At 38.6% G+C, this 27,944-nt stretch overlaps 3 protein-coding genes across 3 annotated transcripts in view; 1 reads left to right on the top strand and 2 right to left on the bottom strand.

Moving 5' to 3' along the window:
* Positions 1–8,272, bottom strand: part of cadpsb (Ca2+-dependent activator protein for secretion b) — a 54,273-nt gene extending 46,001 nt beyond the window's left edge. The window contains exon 1 of the mRNA XM_010782749.1: positions 7,726–8,272. Coding sequence (XP_010781051.1) covers positions 7,726–8,064 — 339 coding nt within the window. The 5' untranslated portion in view covers positions 8,065–8,272. The remainder of the gene's footprint in view (positions 1–7,725) is intronic.
* Positions 8,273–19,581: 11,309 nt separating this feature from the next.
* On the top strand, positions 19,582–23,175 carry synprb (synaptoporin b). The gene is made up of 5 exons (XM_010782450.1): positions 19,582–19,670; positions 20,197–20,321; positions 21,803–22,001; positions 22,151–22,342; positions 22,426–23,175. The coding sequence occupies exons 1-5, from the start codon at positions 19,647–19,649 to the stop codon at positions 22,780–22,782; spliced, it is 897 nt and encodes a 298-aa protein (XP_010780752.1). The 5' UTR covers positions 19,582–19,646; the 3' UTR covers positions 22,783–23,175.
* Positions 23,176–26,680: 3,505 nt separating this feature from the next.
* The window catches only part of LOC104955201 (green-sensitive opsin-like), a 3,778-nt gene continuing 2,514 nt past the window's right edge, over positions 26,681–27,944 (bottom strand). The window contains exons 3-5 of the mRNA XM_010782451.1: positions 27,263–27,428; positions 26,887–27,126; positions 26,681–26,779 (exon numbers count right to left, since the gene is read on the bottom strand). Coding sequence (XP_010780753.1) covers positions 26,681–26,779; positions 26,887–27,126; positions 27,263–27,428 — 505 coding nt within the window. The remainder of the gene's footprint in view (positions 26,780–26,886; positions 27,127–27,262; positions 27,429–27,944) is intronic.

Here is a 27,944-nt window from a genome sequence, read left to right as displayed (position 1 = left end):
ATTAAATAGATTCCAAACATCAAAATGTCAAAGTCTACCTAGAAATGAGGACTAACTTTCCTTTCATGAGATCAAAACAGCAAATGAATGATTAAAGGCTGTCATGCAAACTAGATGTTTTTATTGAGTTTATATCTGTTTGCTCAGGGAAGAGCTGCCAACCAATAACGCTGTTGGTTTTGAGCAAACGGGGCATATTGAATCCTCTTGCCAGACAAAGAATATTTTCGTCATGTTGCAGATGACACCTCCAGCCCACATCTGAGTAAACAGCAAACACGAGTACGGGAGCGAGCACTGCATGACAGCTGCACGAAATCTACCAGCAACCGGCCACATCAAACAAAGAACACCATGCATTGTGTGACTGTGGTCACAAACTACAATTATACAAAGACAGATGCACAAACTATTATCTCCAACCAGACATGCTCTCATAGATTTGTTGTTAAGGCACACACACACAAGCAGGATTGTGTGAGTAAATACCACTCCGCTGGGTTAGTCAACAGCCAGGTGTATACTCTGCAGACAGAGCTTGACACACGGCAAACAGGGACGAAACAGGGAGCTCTGGCTCTGTTTTACCAGTCTCCACACTGTTGTCATATTCAGCTGCAGCACTGCTGATATATACAGGAGAACACAGTGTTCCCAACCCGCTATAAGCCTCTTCTTGTAACAGTCACTCATCGAGTATCACACCACCAACACCATCACTGGCAGCAGCCGCACAGCGCCGCTGGTTCCTTATTATGTTCGTTCAGTGAAAGAGCAGAAGATAAGCCCTTAGCCTAATCTAACATAAATGGCATGGACGCCTTAACGTCCACATAGAGGGGATAGAATCAATAAGATCATTTGCATTAATTTAGGTCCAAACAGTCAAATCAATTGTCTGTTTATCCCATTGCATTACAGGCGTCATATGGTTCACTCACTGAAGAACTGAGGTAGGAGTTATTCGTTCTGCCTGATTTTGATTATATTGACTCGGTGACTTATAAATAGATGAATCGATGTTTACGATTACACTTGACAAGGACCTATTTTATATAGTGTTACCCTAAATGCTATTTCTGCTCATACAGAATCCAGCAGAGCATTTTGTACTGCTGGATTTACACCACTTCAGCTTTTCCTTCACAGCTTGTGATATGCATTTCACTATTTGCTGAGTTTTCTTAAAATATATCATTAATTGACAGAAAAATTATCAAAACATTAATCAACTATAAAATAAGTGTTAATTGCAGATCTGGTACAAAGCAGTAACATATGAAATATTATTTATTTATCTCTCAAAATCGACAAACATATATATTATGTTTGAAATGCTATCATGTATTAGCACAGAGAAGCCTTTTACTGTCTGGAGGTTAAAACGTTCAAACAGCTACAAGGCCACGCTTCTGAATAGCTCTTTTATAATCTGATAAAAATGTATGTCTTATAATAAGAGGATTTCTTTGATTCAGTTTTAGTTATTTATTTTCGCTATTATCTCAGTCATGCGATATTATGGTGTGACAACACTATGTTGTAGAATACACAAAGCTAACCGTGGGTTGGTATCTCTTATGCTGGTGTAATACTCTCATCAAACCTAAGACATAAATCCTTTCCTTCCATCCTCCCATCACAAATCACTTACTGTCTTTTTCCCTCTCGTCTCTGTATAGTAAATCTCCCTCGCTCTTACGCTTTTATCTCTGATATAATTTTCTTTGTGCCAATCTGTTGTTCTTATGAGATGCTCGGTAAGGTTTGCATAGATGTTATTCTTCAATGGCAAACGCTTCAAGATGTACATCATACGTATTACATCGATCACATTCTTCTCAACCATGGTCTTTACCTGAGAGGTCAGTAACACTTTTAAAGCTTGTAGACAGAAAGGAAAGGTTTCTAACGAGGTTGATACATTTAGTTTTCCTTTGTTGACACATGAATCTATTGTGATGAATAATGTTGTCTTTTATTGGTGTATAGATAATGCTTCTGTCATTTTAAATTAGTGATAGCTGTTGAAGCAATGCTTCATAGAATAATATTCAAAAGGGAAATGAAATATATTGAGGCAAGAAAATATGACACCCATAAAAACACAGGAAATAAACCTAGTGTGAGTGTCTACCTGACATACAGCATAATGGCTGCTCTAGGCTGCTGTTATGCATCCATGAGAGTCATAAGAGGGAAAGAGAGGACTGCAGTAATGATGCTGCAGCTCTTAACTCCATCTCCTTACTTTAATGTGGAAAGCCTTCTCTAATCTCTCGTTGCTCTTCATCTTATTCCAGCCAAAGTAATCTCCCTATGAAACAACGCTTAATACGGTCCAACATGTAACAGCTCACAGTTGCACAAACACATCCGACCACCAACCTGCCTCTATTTCACTTGCAAGCCTAACGTCCCACAGTGTGATGATGCACTGCCGCTCATTGCGTTCATCAAAAATAATTTCACACAAGCTTTTGTGTGCAGTGACTATAACTTGCATGCTTCATCATTATGACTTAGTATTGTTATAATGATGAGATTCATCATTATGGGAAAGAAAGATTCACAATTACAGTGAAAGGAAAAGGTATGTGATTAAAACAGTTTGAGAAAACAGGAACATGATTTCATTTGGATCAAACTCGTATTAAAGGATCGTTTTGACTCTTGTAAAGGTACCGATGTGAATGAGTACTTTAATTTGACACTCATTGTGACCAAACATGCAAAGACCTCACCTTGGACTCTATGATGAATGTTTTGTTTTCTTTTGTTAATATCTTTGAATTAAAGATGAGCATTATCAATAATGAATTTAGTCGGGGGGAAAAAGTAGTGTAAGGCCTTGAGGCTTTTGAAGCTAGATATGTATGTTGTGTGTGCACATACTCTGTGTACAAATAATACATTGATTCAAATGATCTGTTAAATATCGATTTGTCTCTCAGTTGCATTGCCAACCAGGGCTGCTGATGTCCATTTTTAAAACCAGCTTTCATTTTCCGACTTTTCGCCTGGGCGGGATTAATGTGCAGGGATTATCTAGCAACGCTGAAAGATTGACAGGAGCCCTGTAGATTAATTTGTCTCAACCCATGCATACAACACGAGGATATATGAACAGCTCTCAAACATTTCCTGGGTCTTTTTCCTTAAAAAACATGGTTTGTGTGAGGTACCACCCGGATTAAGGTTGAGCAAAGATAAACATTTGTCAATAGGGAAAATAGATTATGATTACATTCTAAAAGTACACTATATTCAAAAAAAAAAGAGAATATAATCGAGCCAGAGGAAAGATACATGTTCGCCTCCTATGGAGTAATGCCTTACATGAGGCCGTGTGCAAACCTTCTGTGGCGTAACATTTGCATTTTTTTGCAGCTATTTTGTCGGTACATGATTGCTCTGTGTACAAACATCAGGTCACACGCGCAGATTATTTGAGGCACAAGGCAAAGATGAGTCGGTTTGATGCTGACAGTGCTGCCTTCAAAGTAGACGCACCGTTGGGAAAAGACGTCAGAATTTGAACAGATAAGATCGTAGCCTTCCCTCCTGGTTATATGCAGGGAGAGGGAATGTTTCATTTGAGAAGCTGTGATTTGTTACACGTGGCTGCACACATTGTAGGTGAGGGGGTATTTCGCCTGCTGCTTTTCAGCTGTCACCCTTTTTGAATCTGCTTTCATACCAGCGTTGATGGACATATTAGTTACTTTCTAGTGTTGCATGAACACATTCAAACCGCAGCCACTTAACAGGAAAGACTAACGTTCTTTATCAGCAGCTTTATGATTGACATGTTCACTCAAAGCTTGACTTTGACACTCGCTGCAGAGCTTCTTTTAATGGTGAAAGGATGGTGCTGTTTTTCAGGCAGAACACGATTTTGAGATCTTATATAATGATGCAAATGATTTCAATGGCATACTTGAGCCCCCCATTTACTGCCGCACTCTTTTTGTCAACACGACTCTATGTTTCGTGAGCATAATGAGCTCATGCTCTTTCACTTGAGCTATCAGTATTTTTATGTCCGGTGTTCACGTATAACCTTGCATGAAATGATCTCTAGCTTTGTAGGAAGACAGTGATGCGACCTAAGAGATGCCGGCGTCTACTGTATGCACATTATCATTTTAAAACCATTCAGTGCACTTAAATGATAACCGCTGGTGCAAAACCTTACCGTTTGTTCACCCCCTTTGAGCAAATTTGTCCTTGAAGATTTTGTTAGTGGTTCTAGCCTACTCAAATCTTATAGGAGCTGTGTTGGTATGGTGTGTTTCTTATACAGTGTGTTGTCAGTAAGAACAACTGCATTTGGAAGGCATGGTGTAAAGGTGTCTAACCAATCCACAATGGCTCAGAACTAAACACCAAAGTAAAAAACATAATCCAAGTATCACTGATTTGCATCTCAGTCTATTTCACTTTCATATCACAGAGCCTGCTGTACAATTCATAGCTTGTCTCTCTCAGTAGTATCAACGGACATACTGTGTAGTAAACTGCTGAGCCAAGGGGCACTCTATTAAAGTCCTGCTGGCAGATGAGTTGATTGGGTCAGATAAGCGTCTGGGCATCACACTTTCTAATTGAAAAATCTTGAGCCCAGGAGATTTTTCCATTCTAAAATACACATTGATTGTGATCTACAGAGGCATATGAGTTTGATTCGTCAGATTTCCTATGCAGTAGTTATATTAATAATGTTGAATATCCTCTATGATAGAAGTCTGCATTAAACAGAAACATCAGAGCTTTTTCAGTATTGTGTTCATCTGTACTCATACCTAAAAAGACTGATAGTCTAAATCCACTTCCGCATTATAAAGTCTTTGTAGCAAGTCAAGACTGAAAAGTCCCACATCAAGTTCTAAACTTATAGTTTTGAGTATGAACTATGTGTTTTTCTTGTCTACTGAATAGTTTTTATTGACCACTATCTAAATTAACTTTGGTATTATTTTCCAACTGCCGCTCATTAAACTTTGTTTTCATGGTGCTCTTCTACAACTTGATGGGATGCTTTTATGTATGACCTATGACACCGACCAAGTAATCGAAAACAATACGCACGCAGATGTTCATTACATCGATAAAGATGTTGAACAAAATATTGTTAAATTGATAAATGCCCTATAACGGAACCCTTTAATCACACGCGTGCTTTGTCATATCACAAAGCATGCCCTTGCCTTCTTAATGATTCTTTATGTTGTTATTCCTCCAGGCTCAGCATCGTATTGCATACAAATAAAGAATGATTGTGCCCCAGGACAATTAACAATTAAGCTATCATTTCATGAATTACACCAATAAAATGTATATCCGCAATAACATAAATAATATACATACAAGGAGGAGGCAACAGTGTCATTGTTTCTGAGGAGAAGAAGACTTGCATGCAAACACGTGTGTCGAAAGCCAATGCTGATTCATTCACCCGACAATAGGACAACAGCCTTCACAGTGTTGCCTTAAGATATCTTTCAGACCGAGAGAGAAAATGTTTCCCTCGCCCCTCAAAATAACTACTCTGTTACCCTTTCAGAAGGTTAGAGCAATGCATTTTAAGAAGCAGTGGAGCTTGCAGCCTCTGCAACCTGGCCTGTTTCTCTGTGATAGCCCATCACTGTTTGTGTGCCAGAGCTTCTAATAACGGATTATCATGGAGCTGCTCCACATGTTTCGCTGAGGCCTTTAAGTCTTTTCATTAGAGACATTGTTTCATCACATTTCTGTGACTAATCTATAATAGCCTTAAATTGTATGTGGCTAAATATTAGATTGTTTGGCCAACGCCTTAAATATTTTCCGTAATAAACTATTGTTAACCCACATTCAAGAGAGGTTCATGGTAATGAAATCTGGGAAGAAAATATTGTTGTATCTTCTTTCTTTGGTAGTGTATTTCGTGAGTGCTATAGTCTTCATAACCGCAGAACTATATTGATAGAGAAATGACTAATAAACAAAGCCAGGACACCGTATATCCACATAACTTTCAGACTTGCTCTGTCTTGTCTAATGTTTCTGCATAATTAATTTTCGCCTTTCAGGGTCATTCACATCAAACCAATTACATTTGTTAAAGAAAAGACTATAAAGAGTCATTTCATTCTGCATAAGGTCTATAGTTCTTCTGAGGTGATTGTTTTAAACCAAAGCAAATTTGGACCAGATCAACATCTAGACATATTGTAGGCAGACAGACAAACTTTGATTTCCTGCTCTGACAGCAGGCATTGGATCGTTTGTTTGATATTCATTCACCCACTGCAGAAAGATTGTGGCCGCCTAAGCTCCCAGATATGAAAGTGCATAAGCATGCATTAGACTATCAGTAACCTACGCTGAGCGGGACTCCAAACAAACAAATAGATGGAGACATTGTGGTTTATGCCTCCCACATGCACTTGTGCATGAGTCAGCAGAAAATAATTCAGACCATGTGGCTTAAACTGTGTCCAAAAGAAGAGGAAGGTTAAACCAAAACATCAGACAGAAACTTAATTTCCATAATACTGTTTACAGAGTTTAGTTGTATGAGTGATGCGTGATCAGCCATAGATTAACTGAGCTGAAGGAATCCTCTGCAGGTTCACACTGAATGCTCCTTCTGCCTGGTGAGGAGAGCTGCAATAAACTGATACTACAGTGGTGTAGAGCCATGGGATTGTCAGTGTTTTCACAATGCACCACAAATGTGTTGATCACCTGCATTCATAATTGCATTTTTACAATAAATCAAATTGAAATTAGAGCCTTGGAGTACAAACAGCAGGTGGCCTATTTCTGGTGTGACAGATAAATGCAAAAATCAAGGACAATAAACGGGGGCCATTATCCTGATTAACAATCAGTTCAACCTTCCTTTAGTACAGTAGAGCCTGTGCATGGTGACTTTGACAGTAAGGACACCATGACCCAACACTGCCTCCAACATGAATGGAACCTCACAGCAGCAATGTGAAATCAGGACGTGGGCCTGGTCCCTTACAGTAACCATTATAAATCTCATGGACTGGACCTCCTGTAGCATTTTTTATTTTTTGTATAAATGCATGGACCTTAATTTTGTATAATGACATTAATTAACTTCAACCCATCAAAAGGAGCCACGCTCATCTTCAGAGGAGAAAGGCTTATAGGCAAACCCCCTCAAGAGGTCTGTGCCTAAAAGTCACCTTGGGAGGCCAAATTGACGGGATAAGTATGGCGCAAACGGGGTGAAATTGGGCATCCGCCAGGAAGGCAGGACAAGTATACATATCTGTAAAGGAAATAAGGATTCCAGTGAGATTTAGTATAACAAGGTAAATCACGTTTTGAATAGCAACTCACCATTTATTGAACGCCCTTTCAATGAATGGGCTCTGAGACTGATCTCACTTATGAGCTTGTGTAAGGAGAAACTGCACTCAGGCTCAGGCTGCAGCTCTGCAGTACCATGTGTCCTTTCACTATCCGGAGCTCGGAGCGCTTGTGCTCTTGTTATGCTCCGAGGATTTCAAGATTTTGCGTCAAAATAACAAACAGTGGCTTCACTGGGACTGTGCTTCATCCGTGCGCTACCGGATAGGCCTAGTGGCCAAAAACCCCTCTGTTCTCTACCTTATGTAGGTCATCAATGACAACATCTGCGATGTGAAAGCAGGCATTTCTTCAGCATGTGGTTATAAATGATGCCTTTGCACCGAGGGCCCTTACCTTCTGCTGTCGCCTTGCCATATCTGTGGGCTGTTTAGCATTGAAGGGGTAAGCGACGCATCGCATCACAAAAACATACAACTGCAGCTTCTTTTTACGGTCTTCTTCTTCCCTATGCATCTTCTCCAGATCCTCTTTCTCCTCGCTGGCGGCGGACGGGCTCGGGCTGGTCGGACGGGCACTGCTGCTGCTGCGGCTGTTGCTGGGAGCCAGCCCGCCCGCGCTCTCGCTTGTCCTGCTTGGAGAGATGCGGGATCCGGCCTGGGGTGCCATCGCCTCTTTGCTTTCCTCCTCCACTATCCCATCAGATTCCTCCTCGCTGGACGACGGATCTAACATCTTGCTCTAGAGGTGATGACTCCCTACAGATATCCTAACCTACTAAATAAGGTGTTTCGATATCCTTCAGATGATGTATGTGCCGTTGTCTTATCCGTGCTGATATTTCATGAAGAATATGCCCGGAGTCAAGACAGGCCCGGATTGTACTCGTGCGCTGAGGGATGTCAGCAGTACGAGTGGAGCTGGAGGAGGTCGACTCTGCTCCACACTCAGCTTTCTCCGCCTGCGCCGAGCACTCGTCGATGCTTACGTATTTTCTGTATTTTATTGGCCAGTCACTGCTGCGGATGTGAGAGGGGGAGGTGAGAAGGGAGCGGAGGGGAGGGGCAGGGAGAGTGTAGTGTACAGCCGAGGGAAAGGAGAGCGGCTCGGTGAAAGCGGGCGATGGCCTCTCCCTGCCTGCCAGGCGGGGACGCAGGCGCGGGAGCTGTCCGTGGTCCTGAACTCAGAATAATAAGAACAGAGAGTGAAGGATGCGCGACTCGTCCTTAATCCCATCCTAACGCTCTGCAGTGCTACACCTAAGATGGCTGCCACAGGATTTCTCTGATATTGTCACTGAAATGGGGAACATTATTCAGTGTATGTGCAGAGCAGTTGGTGTAAAACGTGTCTCCTCCTGAGCCGTCCCATGCCGTTTGATGGTGAAGGGTGGGGTAGCCATGAAGGCTGAACCTCCATGCTCTATGTCTGTTGGCTTCTGATGGAGAAATTGATTGTTGCAGTAAGCGTTGGTAGGCATTTCTTCAATTACGCTGCAGTCACATGCGTTCAGAGATGTATGGTTGAAGGAAGAGAAATCAGGTGTTCAACTTAATCTCATAGTTTCTGACCAAATACAGATATTCAATTTACAGTGTTAATATTTACTAAAGTAACATCTAAAAGCAAAGTCTGTGACTTGGTTGAATTATATTATCTGTAAAGATACACTATGAAACTATACGACAGTTTTGCAATACTTTATGATAAACAAGTGATTTGACGCACTGTGTAATCACGTGGCCATTCATGGCCTTCCAACACTACAATACCACAGGGGCAAACTGACTACATTCACACATGGTTTGCAATACTCATTTTGTGGATACGCTTTTTAAGACAAATAATGGCAACTGGTTTCACTCTTTTCAATTTCTTTAAAGAACAAGGAACGCTTTGATGACCAGTATTTTTTCCTTGGCCCTTAATACAAATAACCTGGCATGGTTTTTTAATGCGTTGACATCACTTTGCAAAGCACCGAGGTGGCAGATAGAGATAGCATTCGTCAGCATGAAAGAGAAAATGCAGACTATTTTGACATTTTAATTCAAAGACAACTGCTCTTTTTTTAAAGAAAATAATATGGCACATTAGCACAGCAGTTACTGTGGGTCACGTGAATTATCTGACACCTAACCAGGGGCCATATTCCCATAATTAAACCTACACAAATCATATTTGGCCTATGAATTATGAGAGACACTACGACAGGTGTTTCTACTAAACAAATACTGTTATTATTTTTATAGGGAAATGATCATCTAAGCGATCCCATAACAGTTTCACCTTGAAAACTACATTTTCATAATAATGACACATTAAAAAAAGGACTAAAGCCACACACTGGAGTTAATCTGTTGATGATTATCTCCGCCTGCTAATGACATTTTTTAAGTGAGAGCTTTTGGAGCTGCTCTGATCGCCCGGTCCTGCCTCTGACTGGATTTACCTCTACTCTATATCTCCTTTCCTTTTCTACCTTGTTGGTTTATCAACTTTTAAAATTAAAGCAATATCTGCTTATAACTCTTTGTTAGCGGTCGCATATGTTGAACTGTTGGGAGCCAATATATATATATTCACCCCACATATGATATTACCTTTGATTTGTTTTTTAAAGGTAAAGCCATCTAGTAATCCCTCTGACCCTCATTGTGTTCCCCTCCCCCACCCTCCCCTGGTGCTTACAGTCCTAGCAAACCCATGTCAGCCTTTGTACTGTAAACTCAGCATGCACACAGGATAAGCTTCAACTACGAGATTAAATGTAATATGACAGTTGGACTGACTAGCTGCTATTCCAGATGTTCTTTATGCGTCCGACCCACAATTCCCTGTCTGTAACTATGCTTTCAAGGACTCCCATCTCCAGTTTTGCTTTCGAGTATCTCCTGTTGCCCTGACGCTGCATTTAAAAGTCCTGTTTTGGTTTTTACTCACACAGTTTGCCCGTGTGGATTATCAGCATGAGGTTTGCCTTTGTTCCCCATAGCACTTAGCTCATTAGGGTCCCAGCAGGCCACTGCCAGCTCCTGACGGGTGAGACCCCTCAGGTTTGTGGCACTGCACACTCTTGAGATCAAATCAAATCAAGTTTTATTTATATAGCACATTTTTAAAACGATTTTTGGTCAAGCCAAAGTGCTGTACATACAATAAAAATACTTTGCAATAAAAACACGTTACAACAAATACAATAGCACAAATAAATAAAGAACATGCAGGGAAATGTCAGGAGTCGTGCTCCGCTCAGACTAGAAGGCCAGAGAGAAGAAGTGAGTTTTAAGTGTAGATTTAAAAACCCCTAGGGTCTGGGCCGACCTCACATGGAGGGGTCTAGCACTAACCTCTGCAATGTTACTCTCCAAACCTTTTAAACATTAATAATTGACTGAAGTTCTCTGCTCCGCTCCTCTCCTCCAACCAGAGTGTGTACACATTAAATGTTGATGTCCTTCAAGGTAGTACAAGAAAAAAGGCCAGTGTGGAAAAATATATACATTTAACTTTGCAGCTGGAATTGTGTTTGTTTGTGTTTTAAGGAGAGGATTTACACTGTAGTAAATGTCCATAATCAGACTAGTGTTCAGGAAGTTAAGAAGACAATCTCACCACCATGTCCAGTTAACAGCTGTGTATCACTCATCTCCACATGCTGATTAAGATGGAGGTCATATGACATGTTCAAATGCTCCAGGACAGCTTTTAATAGACTTTGTAAGAAGATCCACTGCTGTTTCAAAGGTCAATAAATAGCTTTTATTTAAACGTAGTAAAGTGGTTCTAAAACCTGCAATTACAGATTGTTTGCCCCTTAAGAGCAGTAGGAAGAAGTTGTGGACTAAGCAGTTTTCTGTTTACAGCCAGGCCAGCACCTACGAAGCACCATGAGCATTTATTTGGAGGCTTGTTTGTGTCCACCAAACCCAATATTCACTCTTTTCACACTCTGTTTGGTCTTCACCAACTCCTGAGGGAAGATATGTGGCTCTTCAGCTGCTAAAATCCCCATTACTGTTTGCCAGCTAGGGGCTATTTCAGCTGAAAGACACTACAATGCTGTCCAGATTTGAGTGAAAGATATGAATATATACAATTAAATGACAAATAGGAACAATCTATGTGAAACAGTATGAGTGTTGTCTTCAGATCAGCCTTTAAAGGATACATTGTGGTGACATTATGTTCTCAATACAAAATTAAAATGAACTGTTGTGCTCATTAAATATGGTGATGTCCCTTTAATAAAAGGGTCATTTGATATTTGCTCACATGACCTCTCGAAAGCAACTCCATGTGCATTCAGACATATCAACGACTGTCAACTAAAAATGAACCCAAAAGAAGAATAGGTTCAACCTAGAGAAAGAATACATGTATATACGAATCTAACTCCATGAGATGAATCATGTCTGAACCTCTGTTGACCCTTCATCAGAAATGAATTATTGATTAAAGTCAAGCTTTAAAGAAACCAGCCTCACTGTATCCTCACATCTTCTCTATGATCTGAACAGTTGTTCTTTAACATTCATTCTGTCTCTTAACATGAAAAACCATAATGAAAACAACAACAAGGTTTGTGTTTATTTGTGAGTGTGTTACTGCATGTGTCTTTTGCACGCTGTCATGTGTGTGTCAATGGAGAATTGACACGAACAGGATATGTAAGGCACACAGTGACACATGGCAGAATAACAGCACAATGATAAATTAATAACTTCCCTCCATCACTTCTCTTCATTTAGAAATCGTAACATCCTATACTTAATATGTACACAGCATATATTCTGAAAGAGTGTCAGACTGTATGAGAGGATGTGTAAAAATAATTCATATTGTCCACGCTTGTATCATTGAGATCTGTTCTCCTATTAAACGACTATAGTCACCACTCTTAAGCTCTGAAGATCTGTTTAAAAAAAGGTTTGTAAGCGATACATTGACGGACTTACACACACACACACACACGCTCACACATCTTCACACATACACAGAGGCTCAGAGCTTCTCTGGAGTTAACTGAGGAGCTTTTTGAAATATTGAAATGCTGGAAGCGGTTTTAATGTGAGATTGATGGAATAGGGTCAGTGTCAGCATGCAGCTACTTTAGCCGTCTCACAGAGAGCTTCACACCCAGCTAATACAGTATGATGGAGCTTGTCATTTTCACCAAGAATGTGTGGACATCCTGGGAACTGGCATTTTAAGATATGTGTGAGTTAACAGATGGGTTTTATGTTTATTAGATTTTTTTATTTTTAAGTGATATTGGATTATAAATGGATTGCAGAGGAATGAAATGCTAAATATTTAACATGGCGATGGGTAGTGATTACTTAAGGAGTAAGGAGAAGCAATTTCCAACCAATCGGTATAAAGCCTTTTACGTATGTTTTCAGTTTGTTTCCCCTAAATGCAAAATAGGAACGGGAATTCTGATATTTCCATGTTTGCTCTGACTAATTCATTTGCAGGGAATTTGTAATGGCATCCAAGCAGGTCTAGAAAAAATAATAAAATAAAAAATATATATATATGTTTTAGTTTCTTACATTTATCGTTTTATCTTCCTTGTCTGTATAACTGTATTGTACACTATTTGTTTTCCTTGCACAATGTCCTTACAGCAAAAAATGCACATGAGTTCATTTATGGATTATCCTTACTGTTTAAGGTTCCTTTTTTGATATTTTCCGACTAAATTAGAATCATGTTTTTTTTATATTCAATTAAATTTGGGTTTGAAATGGGATACATCTTTGCAGATTAGCTCCGGGCCAAAGGTAGTCCTCCCTGAGAGAAAAAAGAAGCGCTATATCAGCGTGTTGGACCGCACAGTTCCAGGTGTGGAGGCCTCATAAAGATCACCAGATGAATGCTCGCCTTTTCCTCACACAGTTATCAGGGTAGAGAGGGGAGATGATGCCGGAAAAAGACTCATTAATAATGCAGCGAGAAGCTAGAGCCTCACCACTTCGACATGACAGAAAACCATATAGCTCCGGCTCAATCCGCTCATCAAGGGGGATATCTATCTATCTGTGCACACAACCGTGAAAGAGGCAGATGTTTGTAACCTTTTGTACATATCGACACAATCGTCAGCTGTGTTTTTGACAGAGGACAAAGATCAAATGCAGTGAGAAAGTAAGAAGAGATCATCACTGCAGCTTCACAGATTCTCTCAGTATAGCTAAGTATTGCCCTCTGTTGGCTAGATAGTCAAAGAGCGCTTAGTTTCAGCTGGTGTGTGTGTTGACTGGAATTACCATTTGAACAAATACAAATATGATCTGTTTGGCAGGGATGGAAAAAATAATTGCTATTACTTTAAAGTGTTACGGAAGTTAAAGTAAAAGTACTTTACTGTGAAATGTACTCAGATAAAAGGTCAGGTACAACGTTTTCTGAGTAAAATAAGGCTTTTTTAAATTATGATGTTATGGTTACTGACCTTTAGGCTATAAAGTTGTAACTTTATTAATACATCAATCATTGCAACCCCAAATATATAACATACATTATTCTGAAATGGGCCATTCTCCATCATGTTTTCTTTTAGTAAGTATATTTTGATGCTTAAACTGTTGCTTTCACAAAGGTAAGATACTGAATGGAGGATTGTCTTTTTAGTTATACTCTGTATATATACTATAGCTCTTTAAATTAGATTTTGAAACAGCGCCTCTCTACAAGTCGCGTGCACAAAATGTAACATTTACCAAAAACATATTTCATACTACACAAGAGTATAGTAAAGTGTAAAAAATCTTCGTAAAGTTCAGACATGTTACATTTATTTTGTTTATTTTTGGGACGGAAATCGAAACCCGACTGGATTTGATGGATGATATACGCAAAATCTGTCAATAACAACAACATCACTGAACATTTGAAAATGAATCCACATGCATCTCCACAGTTCCACCAACCTCATTCACATAACTTTGTAATTATAATGTAGTCCTCCTGTTTCCTTCAGATGAGAACTAGATCAATCAAACAATGTTTATCTCTGATCAAGTTGGACAGCTAGGTTTTCATCTGTTCCCTGCATCAACCTATTTTTACCCCCAGTTTGAAGTTCCTGTCAGCCTCCAGCTTGTGAAATGAGTTTTAAAATACTTTTCTGCCTTTACCCTCCAGCACTGGGTATTTATCACTATCACTTTCAGAATTGATTACTTAATCCTGTGTTAAGTATGGCATCTTGCTGCCTTTCAATCCCTTCACCTCAAATTAACCAAAAATCAGAAAGTTATTCATTATTACCACATGTTTTCAAAGTAGACTGAACATGTCCCCAGTCATTTTGCCAAAAACATCACAAAACCTGCCTGAGGGAATTAGTTAATCAAAGTCACATTACCAAACAAACATTACCTCTCAAAGCATACTGCTAATGACTTTCCATTGTTGTCAATCTTGTTTTTAATCCTACATTGGCTGCTACCGCTTTGGTTGTATTACTTTCAAGACTCCAGTGGCCCATTTACTTCAATAGCTTATTTCAATGTCAAATCCACCGTAGTTTGAAATCGAACGGTCTTACGCATAATGCTTGTTAAAAAAGTTTTGGGAAGTTAGACCTTCTTTTCTCATTCACCTAACTCATAACTCCTCAATCCTGTTATTTTATTATGAATGTTTTAACAAGTATAGTTTCCGGTATCATTAGCCTCGTTACGTCTTTGAGTACGTGCTTTACTTTGTCTTTTAAAGCAATCGTTTTTTTTAATAAATTCTCTATAACAATGTCTATCATTGTAATGTGTGTTCCTTTAGTGTGGTAAGAAACTGTGGGTTTAGTGGTTGCAAAAGTAAAAAATAGTCTGAGGAAATCGGGTGACTTCTCCAAACAATGGGGACAATATTCCAGTCCAAAATCAAGAAACGAAAAGTTTAGCTCAAAGAATTAAAGTTAGATTATCCTCGGTCCTCGATTATTCATTTCCTTCTCTGGCAATCATGTCATTGCCATTCATTAGTTTCTGAAATGCCTACGTGTTTGGTAGTGTGTTTTGTAAATAAGAAATAAATTGGATCTAAAATGTGGAGTTTCTGAGACTTCAAATATATGTTACCCCTGAATTGAGAAAGCCACTCATAAAAATGTATATCACTAAACAGCAGTGCCCAGTTTGAGATAACACTTATACATCCTACAGTATTATAAAATCCAGGTTGCATAAAGTACATTATTCATTTCACTCACTTATGTGCAGTTCTAAATTCATCCTGTAAGACACGTGTGTTGCCAAAAGAGGTCAGCAGAATCCTTTTTATTACAAAGAAAATAGCCCATTGAATCATTCAAGGTTGGTTGAAAATAGAAAATAAAGATTACATTAGACAAGTCAACAGATCAGTTTCTATTTCACTCAATGCCATATACATTAGAGATATTGTTTCCTATTATTATATTCTAACACAAGCAAAGTTTGAAACACACTGCAGTCTGATTATTCATCGGACCTTTAAATAAGTCACAAGTATATTTTATGTTTATAGTGACGCAGCTAATATCTACCTATTGTATGAGGTACAGGTATATGTCTTTAACCAGATAGTTATGAGTTCTCTTATTCTTAAATAAGAATGCCAATGATCAAAATAACCTTAGCTCCCATCTGATATAAATTGTGAGAATGTAACAAAAGTACAAGGACAGGAAAAAACGAAACATGCTACCTCTTAAGCCCCAAGCCTGTTTTTCAGGTTTCAGGCTCGAAAATGACATTCCCAGAACAAATGACCATATCTTCCCTTCTAAAAGGGTTAAATTAATAATATTTTTTCTCAAAGTAATGATAAACCTGTGAGTTGGATGTAGAAAAGTCAGAATCAAAATAGATGTTTTTTATTTTAAAGAAAATTCAGATTGAACATGGTAAAAAACTGTAAATTATAGTGTCCGTCCAAAAATATATTTTGTACTTATAGTGAAAACTATCCTTGGATGATGGGTTAGGTAGACTAAAAGCTTTAGGAATCCAAAGTACAACATATAATAAGTACCCTGTATCAAGATTGATGTAAAACAAGTGATATTTGACCTTTTTAGACAGATTTAGCAAAAAAAAACCTCTTCATTTGGATGGATTTTCCATATCTGGCCCCCCTTCTTCGATTTTGACATATGACATCTCTTCCTGATCGTTAGAGCCAATAGAATCGAAGGGAAATCGTCCCGCACACACTCATCTTAANCGGGTCACTCATTACTGGATCAGCTGCTGCATGAGACAGACACTGACGCTGTCCGAAGAGAGGGAGGAAAAAGAAAGGCTCCGTGTGTTTTATTATATTATATAGATTCGTTATTCATTTGTTTTAAAGCTCAATAAATAACCGCCACCTCCGGAGTCGGCTTGACTCGGTTACATGTGTTTCATCGTTAATGTCAGATATGTACTAAGTAAATACATTTGTTCCTGCTCAAGATTAGATTCAACTTTATTGTTATTGCACATATTACAGATACTGAGACAACGAAATGCAGTTTAGCTTCTAACCAGGAGTGCAACAAGCAGTAAAGTGAAAAGTAATGTACACAATCTACAGAATAAAAGATAGAATGAATTGAATAATGAACAAACAGTGAGGGGTATGAATACACTAGATATACACAGCAGCCTGGAGCAGTATGAACAGTGTGTATGAATATGCTAAGATATATAAAGTATGAAAACGGGAANGTGTTTGTTTTAGCTAAAAATGGTTCATATTGTTAGTTAGCTGAGTTTCTTATCGTTAAAAGGGTATGGAACATTAATAGTTTCATAAATGTTAAGAAGCCCTGAGACATAGCCTCGTAAAAAAACGGTGGGGGGGGGTCCACTGGGGGGACCCTCATGCTTAAGAGGTTAAAGTAATGTTGTAAAATTACAACAGTGGGTCTTACAGAGTCGTTAAATACAGTACTGTTTCCCGTTGACTTACAACGGAAAAGAGATGTCTGTAAAGCAGTGTATAATGCAGTTTTAGGTAAATCAAATTCACAGTTTGAACACTTAAACGGCCCTTATTTTAACCATTTGGCCCTAAAAGTTTGAGTGAAGCTTTTTGGCCCAGTCACTGGCGATGTGACACTAGTTGTCTGAGACTGCCAAGGCACACNCCACAATGTTTATCATCATGAAATTAATATCTATATATGTTATACTATAATTGCACTGCTTCCCGTTTTCATATGTATGAATATGCTAAGATATATAAAGTATGAAAACGGGAAGCAGTGCAATTATAGTATAACATATATAGATATTAATTTCATGATGATAAACATTGTGGAACAAACAAATGACCAGACCGTTCACCAGCCCCCCACCCCCCATGTTGATGTGAACTCTTTGCTTAACCTCTTAAGTACGAGGGTCCCCCCAGTGGACCGTCCCCCCACCGTTTTTTTACGAGACTATGTCTCAGGGCTTCTTAACATTTATGAAACTATTAATGTTCCATACCCTTTTAACGATAAGAAACTCAGCTAACTAACAATATGAACCATTTTTAGCTAAAACAAACACAAGAGTAATACCAAGCCTTTGAATTAGCATGGAGCAAAAAAATGCTAACTAATGCTAACGGACTTTTGCACAGCACTCACGGTAGCAATGCGCTTATTACTTATCGTCACTGCACAAACAAGATATCCGATTAAAGCTGAGACTCCACAGATTCCACACATGTAATGTCATCACTGTAGGACCCCGAATTGCGGAGCTCCTTTCTCAGAAAAGAGAAAGTAAACAACATCCGGTTTCAAAAATATTACAATAATTACGTCTTACCTTTTTTGATTTGTGATCAAAAGTTGTGTTCACCGGAATAAAAACGCCGCTCAAGGTTAATCCAATGTCTTTGTGTCACGTATCATTTTTTACTGATAATCCACCATCATATTTATGGCAATATACTGGGTATAAAGTTTTGCCGTCCAGGCTTGTACTTTCAGATGTGCTTTGTTTGCTTCACTATTATATAGTTCTATGGTAATGTTTACGTGGATTTGGGAACTGCCCCTCGATTCTATTGGATATTTTGGTTAAGAAAAAGGTGTAAATCACCCAAATCGACCAATGGGTTCCAGAGATATGATCCTGCGTAAAGTATGAAGAATGCCAGCCAGCGTAAGAACATTACGCAGCCAACTTAATTTATTGTTTACTACGTAAGGAAGCAGGAATTGCAGGACCCAGAGCGCACGGAGCACAGAGCGGACAGAAGATAACGGAATTGCTGTTTTATTGCTTATAGATTGTCAGAACATTTCAAAGGGGACACAGCCACATTGGATATTAACCTATGGATTAACTACATCATCGTTGTTATCGTTTTAATGCCATTGAAGACCAGTTTAGACCAGACAAAGACAAAGGTAAGCCACGTTAGCATTGTGGTCTACCTAGCGCCACTTCTTTTGATTTACGTTTTTGTTGATAACGTTGCAAGTGTGTATCTTTCAGTGTTGAGGTGGGCACCGTTAGATTCTGTGTCTTTACGATCATAAACGATGTGTTGGATGTGCAGCTAGGATAAGTAATAAGGGAGCTAGGAGTGATTTTCGGTGCAGTAATAGGTTAGCATTTTTCGCTCGGGGCTAATCCAGAGGCTCACTGTTAGCATTGTGGGGCTTTTTTTGAAAAAACAAATGAAAAAGATCAGTTAAATTAGTTTTTTCCCGTTATATGGATATAAAATATTCATAGTTTATTAAATATTAAGGTTCCTTAGACGTTGTTTCCTGCAAATGACGCGATTTCGGCCCCGGAGCCGGGTCCGTGGGGCTTAAGAGGTTTTAAACCTTTGCTGTCTCATGTTACTTCAAAACCAAACATGCCTGATTCAGCTATAGTGTCTTTTTCTGATCGTCTAATGGTTTTCATTAATACCATTTATCAAGCATGAGTAACTGTTTTCTTTGTACCTGAATACTTCTAAATGAATACATGTGGAGATACACCTATTAGGTTTTCATTGAAAGAACAAAGTGATGCAGGAGAAATGTCTGATGATGCTTTATTTAGAAAGATATCTTTTGAGAGCATTGCCCTTATGGTCTTAGAAAAAACACAAGCCCTCTATTCGCACAAATTCATATATTTATAGTTTATTGCAGTGTTTGTGAACAAATTGTAGAGGAACAGTAACATCTCAGACCCCTCCCAGGGGGAGATACCTCCTGTCAGCCCTCCTCTCTGCTGGAAGAGTCACTCTCTCTTCCCCTCTCTACATCAGTGGAGTTTCAACCCTGATGACTAAAGCTATCGACACTGTGTGGCGTCGTACTGGAGATCTGTGATTTATCAATGTGTATGGTTATATTTGCTCCGGTAAGTTTAAGCTCTCGTGTCTTGCTATTTTGTAGTTTTTGGTTAAAGTTAGATCTGTTTTAATTCACTGCTTGAAACATTATATGACTGATATTGTCAAGTGTGATCTTGATTTATTGATTAGCTGATTGGTGAAAAATCTGTCATATTGTCAGGTCAGTGCTTTTTGTTGATGTGACGTGTCGCGTAGAAACAGAGACAAATCTACTCAATCTTAATATGAGTATGCTGTGTATGAACTCTAAAGATCAAATGAATCAGATATTTCAGACCTAAAATAAAATCTGTGCTGTACTGCTGTGGCCACCCTCCAGCGCACAGTAAGCAGCTCTGTGAGTTGCCTTCCGACCTTTAAATTATGCAGGTATTGTTTTCAAACCAATTATAAATCTTAATAATCAGTAATTTATTGATGTGTATACATTATGCAGTGTGCTGCACTCAGATCTGATATTGGATTAATGAAATGTCTGAATTATTATCAACAAATGTTGAACATTTTATGGCTTTACTTTTGTTTTCCCAGATTTTTGCCATCTGTGCTTTTGCAACATGTGGAGGATACTATGGGCATCTCCAGGTTAAAGTGGACTGTGCAGGCAGGAGGCCGAGTAACCTCAGCATCAACATTGATTTTGGATATCCTTTCAGGTAAAGTGGTTGATTATGTTCCTGTGCAAAAGTATTATCATCTAATTAGGTGATTAATCTACGAATACACAAAGACCCATAATTCTTGTCGTACTTTCCGGTTTTTCTATTTCGTACAATCATTTGATATTTGACAATTAATCTATTAACATGTTGTGCTGCAAATCAAATTGTGAATTAACCGACTAATTAACAAGCTCATTTTACTGGATGTTTAAATAGATGCATTCAGACTTACCGGACATGTCCAGACAATCGTCTCTGCCTATTTCAGAGGACCGGTCATACAGACGGAAAAAAAAAGATTTAAAAGCTGCACAGCTTCAATCCATCATGTAGGCAGGCTCGGCAGAGGGGACCTGACCCATCTTAAAGCTCGGCCAATTTAAAAACAGGAAACTGGCCCAATTTAGGTCCAACATTTTTCACTGCAGCATTAAAAAAGAACTCTCAGCTAAGACTTAACCTCAGGTGGGATTTTGTGATCCGCTTTGCAATGGTGTCTTTCTTTGTCCCTTTCTTTTGACTCCTGCACATCTGCATGTTTCATGGCCACTTAGGTGCAATATAAACACCGCAAATAGTTGCATTTGTCATCCTCATTGTTATTTTGAGTAAACCATGAAGCCATTTTGTTAATTGAACGACTTCAGCATGTCTTGAGAGCGACTGGCCACCATTAACATTTCATTTGATGATTGGATGGTGGGTCTGTGGATGTGAACTCTCATGCCTTGTGGTGGACCTACCCCTAACTCCATGCTTCTTCAGTGATGGCCAACAGAACTGTTAATTAGTCGTCTCATTAACAGCTCAGCTGACTTGACACTGGTGTATGTGTGTTAGTTCCCTGTCATGTATAAATGTAACAGTAACTCAAACTGCTACAGAATTTTGGAAATGTCTTTGAAATGTTATTTTATTTCTGAAGGACGTTTTCATGTTTTCAGTAGGCACACATCTGAATAAGACTTCATTTGGACTCTGCCTGTAGAGATGCTAAATATGAGTACGGTACTATCTTTGCTTAGTTACTTACATCTTTGTGTTAAGATAACACAGAACTGTATGTATCCAAACGGAAATTGTTGTGCAGCAGTTTCCAAAAATAAATATTTAAACACATTTATTCTAATGGTCTGCAAAGCTTTTCATAACATGTGAATGTATCTCCATTTTCAAAGTGAATTTGGAAACTGTACTACATTAGGATGTTGCTATAGTATACTTCCTTTTGTCACATAGAAAATAACTGCTTTTTTCCGAGGCAGCGTTTTCATGAATATTGTGTCCCTTTGTATGCCACATCAAATAGTTTCTCACTTGTGTATATTTAGCCTGAACCTTCCTTTCCTAGCCACACATTTGCTAAAGAAAGAGTTCTCAGAGTGCCAGTGAAGGCCAAAGTGATGCCTTTCCCACCGACTGAACCTCCTCACATGTTTGTATCATTAACTGTAAACCTCCTTTCTGTCTTGCAGATTAATAGATGTGCATTTTAAGGCTCCCTTGTGTGTGGCAAAGAGGGAAGAGATTATTTTCCTGGATGGCAACTTTTCCTCCGCCTCTCAGTTCTTCGTGACTGTGGGTGTTTTTGCTTTCCTGTACTCTCTACTGGCAACCATTGTCTACGTCTTCTACCAGAACAACTACCTGAAGAACAACAGAGGCCCGCTTGTGGTCAGTGAGCTGATATCTTTAACAAACAATCATATAATAATACCTGAATTAGATATAAGTTATAGTGTGATACTGTTGTGTTTGTATAACATGAAAGACATTGCATTTACCATCCTATTAATTCATGTTTTCTTTCCACTCCTGAGCAGGATTTCGTTGTTACATCCATCTTCTCCTTCATGTGGCTCGTGAGCAGTTGCTTTTGGGCCAAATCTCTTTCTGATATTAAGACAGCCACAAACCCAACACAGGTGCTTCTGCTCATCTCAGCCTGCAGAGCTCATGAGAACAAATGCACGGCCACCCAGGAGCCTCTCTGGTCACGACCTAACACATCTGTGGTGGGTGTTCAGTCATCTAATTGTGCACTGAAACATACAAAAGGGTCAAATAAGAAACTCACTTCTGTCCCTTCTTCCTCCAGGTTTTTGGTTTCGTAAATGTTGTCCTCTGGGTTGGCAATATTTGGTTTGTCTTCAAAGAGACAGGCTGGTACAAGACAGGTCAGAGATATCCAACCAGAAGTGCTTCTGGGAAACGCCACAGTGAAATGAGGCAGCGTCTGTACATTGGGAGCAGCTTCGAGCAGCCGGACGAGGGTTTCGGTCCCCAACTCTCCAGACAAGGCAGCTTCAATCAGCAGGTCAACAGACAAGTTAGCTTCAACGAGTCACAAGTAAACCTGAGTTTACCGCACGCATATCTTGGAAAACCAATCATTTATGACAGGGACAATAAAGTAGCTTCTCAAGGGCCGATGATAGTTGTCAATGAGATGTGATTTTGGGCTGGTACAATGCTCCATGTGGAGAACCAGAGAGGGAAATGAATCTTAACGTCTAGGTTAAAAGGAAAACACAGATGGTATATTGTTGAGCATTTCCTGGATGATACAAGTTGTACCTTGAAATTAGAAATTGTAATGCATCACTTGACAGTCAAACTGAGTAGTCAATGCAACAATTGATAATAATATAATGATAATATAATAATAATAGAATAACGGGATATGTTTGGTCCCCTTTGGAGAATGGTTGATTTTAATCCTACAGTTTTGCCATAACCCAGGTTGGGGAATAAACACACATCCAGCGGGTAAATTATCTTGCAGTGAAGAAATACCATATATATATATATATATATATATGTATATCAAAGACAATTATTATAATCATTTTAGCCCTGCCTAGTGCAACATTTAGATGGATTTAGATTTTGTATTTACTTTAAGTATAGTGTGATACTGATTATTACTTATGTTAAATAAAGGGTTTATTTGAGTGTGGTAAGTGGTAGCAATATGTCTGTAGGTAAATATGCAAAATGGTGTGTCTACCTCTGTTAACTACATGGAAGATATTTATGATTTTACAAGCTAATAGTTTTCGGACTCAGAAAAGTTTGTTTTCTGTAAAGATAGTACTGTAGTTATTCTGACCCTTAACCACAGTCTTTGCTTTTATAAAAAAAAACGTTTTTCAATGCAGGGCCTTACAGGTGAGCTTATGTTTTCATTCATTCATTTTTTTTCGTTTCACCCGTTTTTTTACATATTTCACATAACATATTAACTTAGAGAAGTGTATTGATAGAAAGGAGCAGGGGGAAGAAAATCTTATTTGACCTACTCACTATGAGTTGGTCTGTTATCACAGCTGTCAGATTGCATGCTATACTACATATTCGCACAAAAATTATATATGAACCGTTCTTTTAGAATATACACCACTTTTGGATTGATTTAAAATGTTTTAACAATAGTTTATTTAAATTGTTTTAACTTAAAATCTTCAGAAATTCATTAAAATAAAATGGCAAAGAAATGAATGCTCAGCGATTTGGTTTGGTTTAGATTTAAACTTAGATTGTGTTAATATTGAACTATTCTCACTTCATTTATTATACATCTTTCTGATTTTGACCTTTGAATGAAAAACCTTTTTTGTTTTTTCCAACTGTGTCTTCATATATCTTCTGAAAATATTTGGCTCGGGACTGTTAAAAGGAGAGCCTGTGCAGATTCCTGTCTCAGAAATACACTTAACCAATTTACCAGTGTAATAGCTATGAATATTTCATGTTTGACTGTGGGATTATCAAATACATAATGTTTCAGTCAAGATTAACATTAGGATGTGTGCATATCGGTATAAATATATTTAAATTCACATTTTATTATTCTAGTGTCAAATAATAATAATCTTATAAAATAATATGTTGCAAACTAAAGAAACTAAGTTACATGATTTGGATTTTGAATATTGTGCTCACGTTGCACTGATACCTTTATTCCCACAGTTTCTGCATTATATACTGATCATCACTTTAATTGACAAAAGAGATAATCTCTATACAATTCATAACCTACTGTTCAAAATGTAATTATATATGTGTGTTTTATTGTAATGAATATATTAGGCATAGTTTATTGAGTTGTAATTGGAAATAATATAATGATGATTATTAATATGAAAATATAATGATCTCATCAATAAAGCCTGTTATGGACGTTTATAATGTTCTTACCTTATGCAGCAGAACTGGTGTCTTGAACACCAGCCAGGAAAAGTATTGAATGCATCTTATAATATTACATTTGTTTTTCCAACCTCTGTATGCAGCTATAATGCGAACAATTAGAACAAAGGGAGACAATGCTTGTGTCAGCCGGCCCTCTGACAGACACACTAACCACATGCAGGTGTCCAGAGAAAGCTATGGAAGAAAATTACAGTGTTTGAGCCCACAGCATGACAATTAGGGTCAGGTTATCAGCAGGAAATGGAGGGCTTTGGTATTCAAGAAGGGTGTATTTATCCCCTCTGAGCTGCACCATGTTATAGACTGATGTGTAACATTTATCCTTGGTAATGTCTGTATTTCCCACTAGCAGCGCATGCCTTTATTTACAACCGACAGTAGTATGCTTTATTTGTATTTGTTGTAGCTATACAAAAGACATCTATTGCATATCTGTCTGTTGTTGGGAGAGTCTGTCTGTCGGCTGCGAGGGTCTCAGGAGGTGTTTTATGCTGTACACACTGTAAAGCTTCCTGAGAGAAATGTGCAATTTGTGATGTTGTGCTATAACAATAAAATGGTATTGATTGATTAATTAATGTATAGGTTGATTGGTTGGTTGGTTAGTTGGTTGGTTGATTGATTGATTGATTGTAAGGTATTAGCCTGTTAAGAACGACTTCAAATTACAATATGCATTTGCTCACTTTTCTTGACACGTTTACTGCCATACAGTAGTTTATTCCACTAGAGTAGCCTTTAGTGCAATTGTACCCTTCGGAAATGTATTCTTACATGACACATAAAAGCACACTGCAGATATGATGTGAGGGTTCGTGTAATGACATTCGCCTGATGGTAGAGCATCACACTTGAATGTAGCATGCATGAGTTTGTTTTTGGTCTGCAGGGTTCCCACAGCAGATGATAAATAGTGTTAATCATGTATTTTTACAGGAGTTTTTTTTTATTGCCGGCAGATAAGCCTCCCTTGTTTACTTCCTCTCTTTAGAAGAGAATACTATTCTTAAACTCCAATTTCAACAGCAATTAGCTGCCATTTGTCAGCATATTTCAGTCAAATGCTTTGTTACTTTCAACTTTTGCGAATTACTGTAAGACTAGTAATGTTTATCCAACACATATTGGTTAAGTAGGTGTCCCTTGAATTACCTCAGGCCGCTCAAGAGGATTTACAAAAGATTATAACAAGGGCTTAGAGCGGGGTCACACGCAGCAACTTGATTTATGTTCAGTATGTACACTATTGAACTTTCATTTATGCTGAATATAAAGAGCAGACACTGAAAATTAAATATGTTAGATTTGTTGATTTAATTCAAACTGCATAGCAACCTCTGTAGAGGAAAAGCATACATCCTCTCCTTCTTTTCCTACAGCCCTTTGAGGCAACCTTTTTGTTTGGGGGATATAGAAATGAGACTTGAATTGACCATAACCAACCTTGGTAATTAACCACACTTTATAAACATATTTATATTTAAAATCTGTAAATGTATAAACATTTCAATTGTTAATGTATAATTCAAAGACAAAGTAACACAGGAGTAGATTTATTTTCTGTCACTCATGTATTATCTGAGGGGGTGGCTCACCCTTCACCTTAAATTGCTCCTGTGGGTATTGTCCACAGTATTGAATGTATTACATGTCTAATATATAATGTAAAGCGCTTTGAGCACTTGGAAAAACACAAAAAGGAAAACCATGAATTGTTATAATTATCTTATCTTTATTTTTCATATATACATACAATTAATGCCATTGCACTAGTAAAACATAAAAACAAGAAAATATCCCATGTTGGATACATATTCACCATAGATGAAGAAAGGTGATGATGTTTCAGCAAGTGTAGCTTGGTTTGACAGTTGAGGTTTGTTCGCTACAGTGTGACAGTTCATTCACACTCACTCACTTACACACTAATTTGTTTTACTTATTTACCCTTGTACACACACAAATGCTGTGCAACCTCTACAGCAATTGCATTTCATTACAATTGTTGGTTTATAAATATTAACAGATGAAATGTAATTTTGCAGCATCCTTATCCAGAGTCCGTTCATCAAAACCATAAATCCATTCGGCAAAAAGTGATCATTAGGAACATGTCGAAAATGATGATATCATTGTGTTTAAGACACGGAGGACACTTCTGTCTTGCTGGCAGAGACTGAGGTCTCGTCCTCCACCATGCCGCCCATTCCAATGGTGCTCAGCATGCAGTTACGGAACTGAAAAAGAGATCAAAGAAAAACAAATGCATGGTTTAGGATTGAGCAAAGATGAAAAAGCAGATTTTAAAAACTGGACTAGGGAATATTTAATATATTCAGCCCACCTGTTTGTTCAACAGCACGTAGATAACAGGGTTGTACAGGGCTGAGCTCTTTGCAAAGAAAGCGGGAATAGCTGCTGTCAGGGCGCTGAAGGCAGCTCCCTTGTTCAAGAAGATCCAACCAGCGAAAGAGGCATATGGCACCCAAGCTACCAGGAATCCAAAGACCATCAGGAGGCACATGCGTGTCACTTCCCTCTCAGCCTTCTGGGTGGACTCTGACTCCTGCTGCTGGGCTGCAGCCTAACGTTTTTGTGATCAGAAAATCATCATTAGGATTCACAGCACACGTGGTTTTGCAGAATTCTAAGATGAAAATGACAGTTGTATTTCTCAAACGTTTTTACTTTAAGGAAAACATTTAAAACACTTCACTTACGGCTTTGACTGTCAGGACAAGGCTTCCGTAAGAGAAGAAAATGAGGAAAACGGGAGTGAAGAAGTGGACAGTAAACATGTACATGACGAATGATTCATTGTTGAAGCCTGGAGCCAGAGTGTAGTAGTCAGGTCCACAGGAGCACTGCATGCCTTCAGGAAGGTATCTGTTTAAGTTTTAAGAAAAGAAGGCAAATCATTAAGAGAATCAGCCTTAAAACTTACAGTATCTAATTACAGTATCTATCTATGCAACTTTCTTAAGCCTAGATGCTTTGTTTGAGTTTTGGATGTTTTTAAATCTTATGAAAAATGTGAATTACCTGGACCAGCCAAACAGTGGGGGTCCAGCACATGCCAAAGCCATGACCCAGGTGATCCCAACACCAATTCCAGCGTGAGTATTACTGAATTTAAAGCTTCCCATGGGTTTGCAGACAACAATGTATCTCTCAACAGCCAGCACTACCAGAGACCAGAGAGCAACTTCACCTGTAGAGAGGAAAGGCTCCCAACCCCCCCCCACCCCCCCCACAACCCCACCCACGCCCCACCCCACCCCCCCCCCCCCACCAGCGCCCCCCCTCCATCAAATCAAATCCAATTACCCCCCCCACCCCCCACCCCGAAAGGGTAACACCAAACGTTGTTGTTACATAGAGAAGTTGTCGGTCGTGATGGTA

Source organism: Notothenia coriiceps, unplaced genomic scaffold (genome assembly GCF_000735185.1).
Source record: "Notothenia coriiceps isolate Sejong01 unplaced genomic scaffold, NC01 NC01_scaffold00024667, whole genome shotgun sequence".
NCBI classification, from domain to species: Eukaryota; Metazoa; Chordata; class Actinopteri; order Perciformes; family Nototheniidae; genus Notothenia; species Notothenia coriiceps.
The sequence above is the reverse complement of the archived record's forward strand: the minus strand, read 5'-3'. Positions and strand labels throughout refer to the sequence as shown.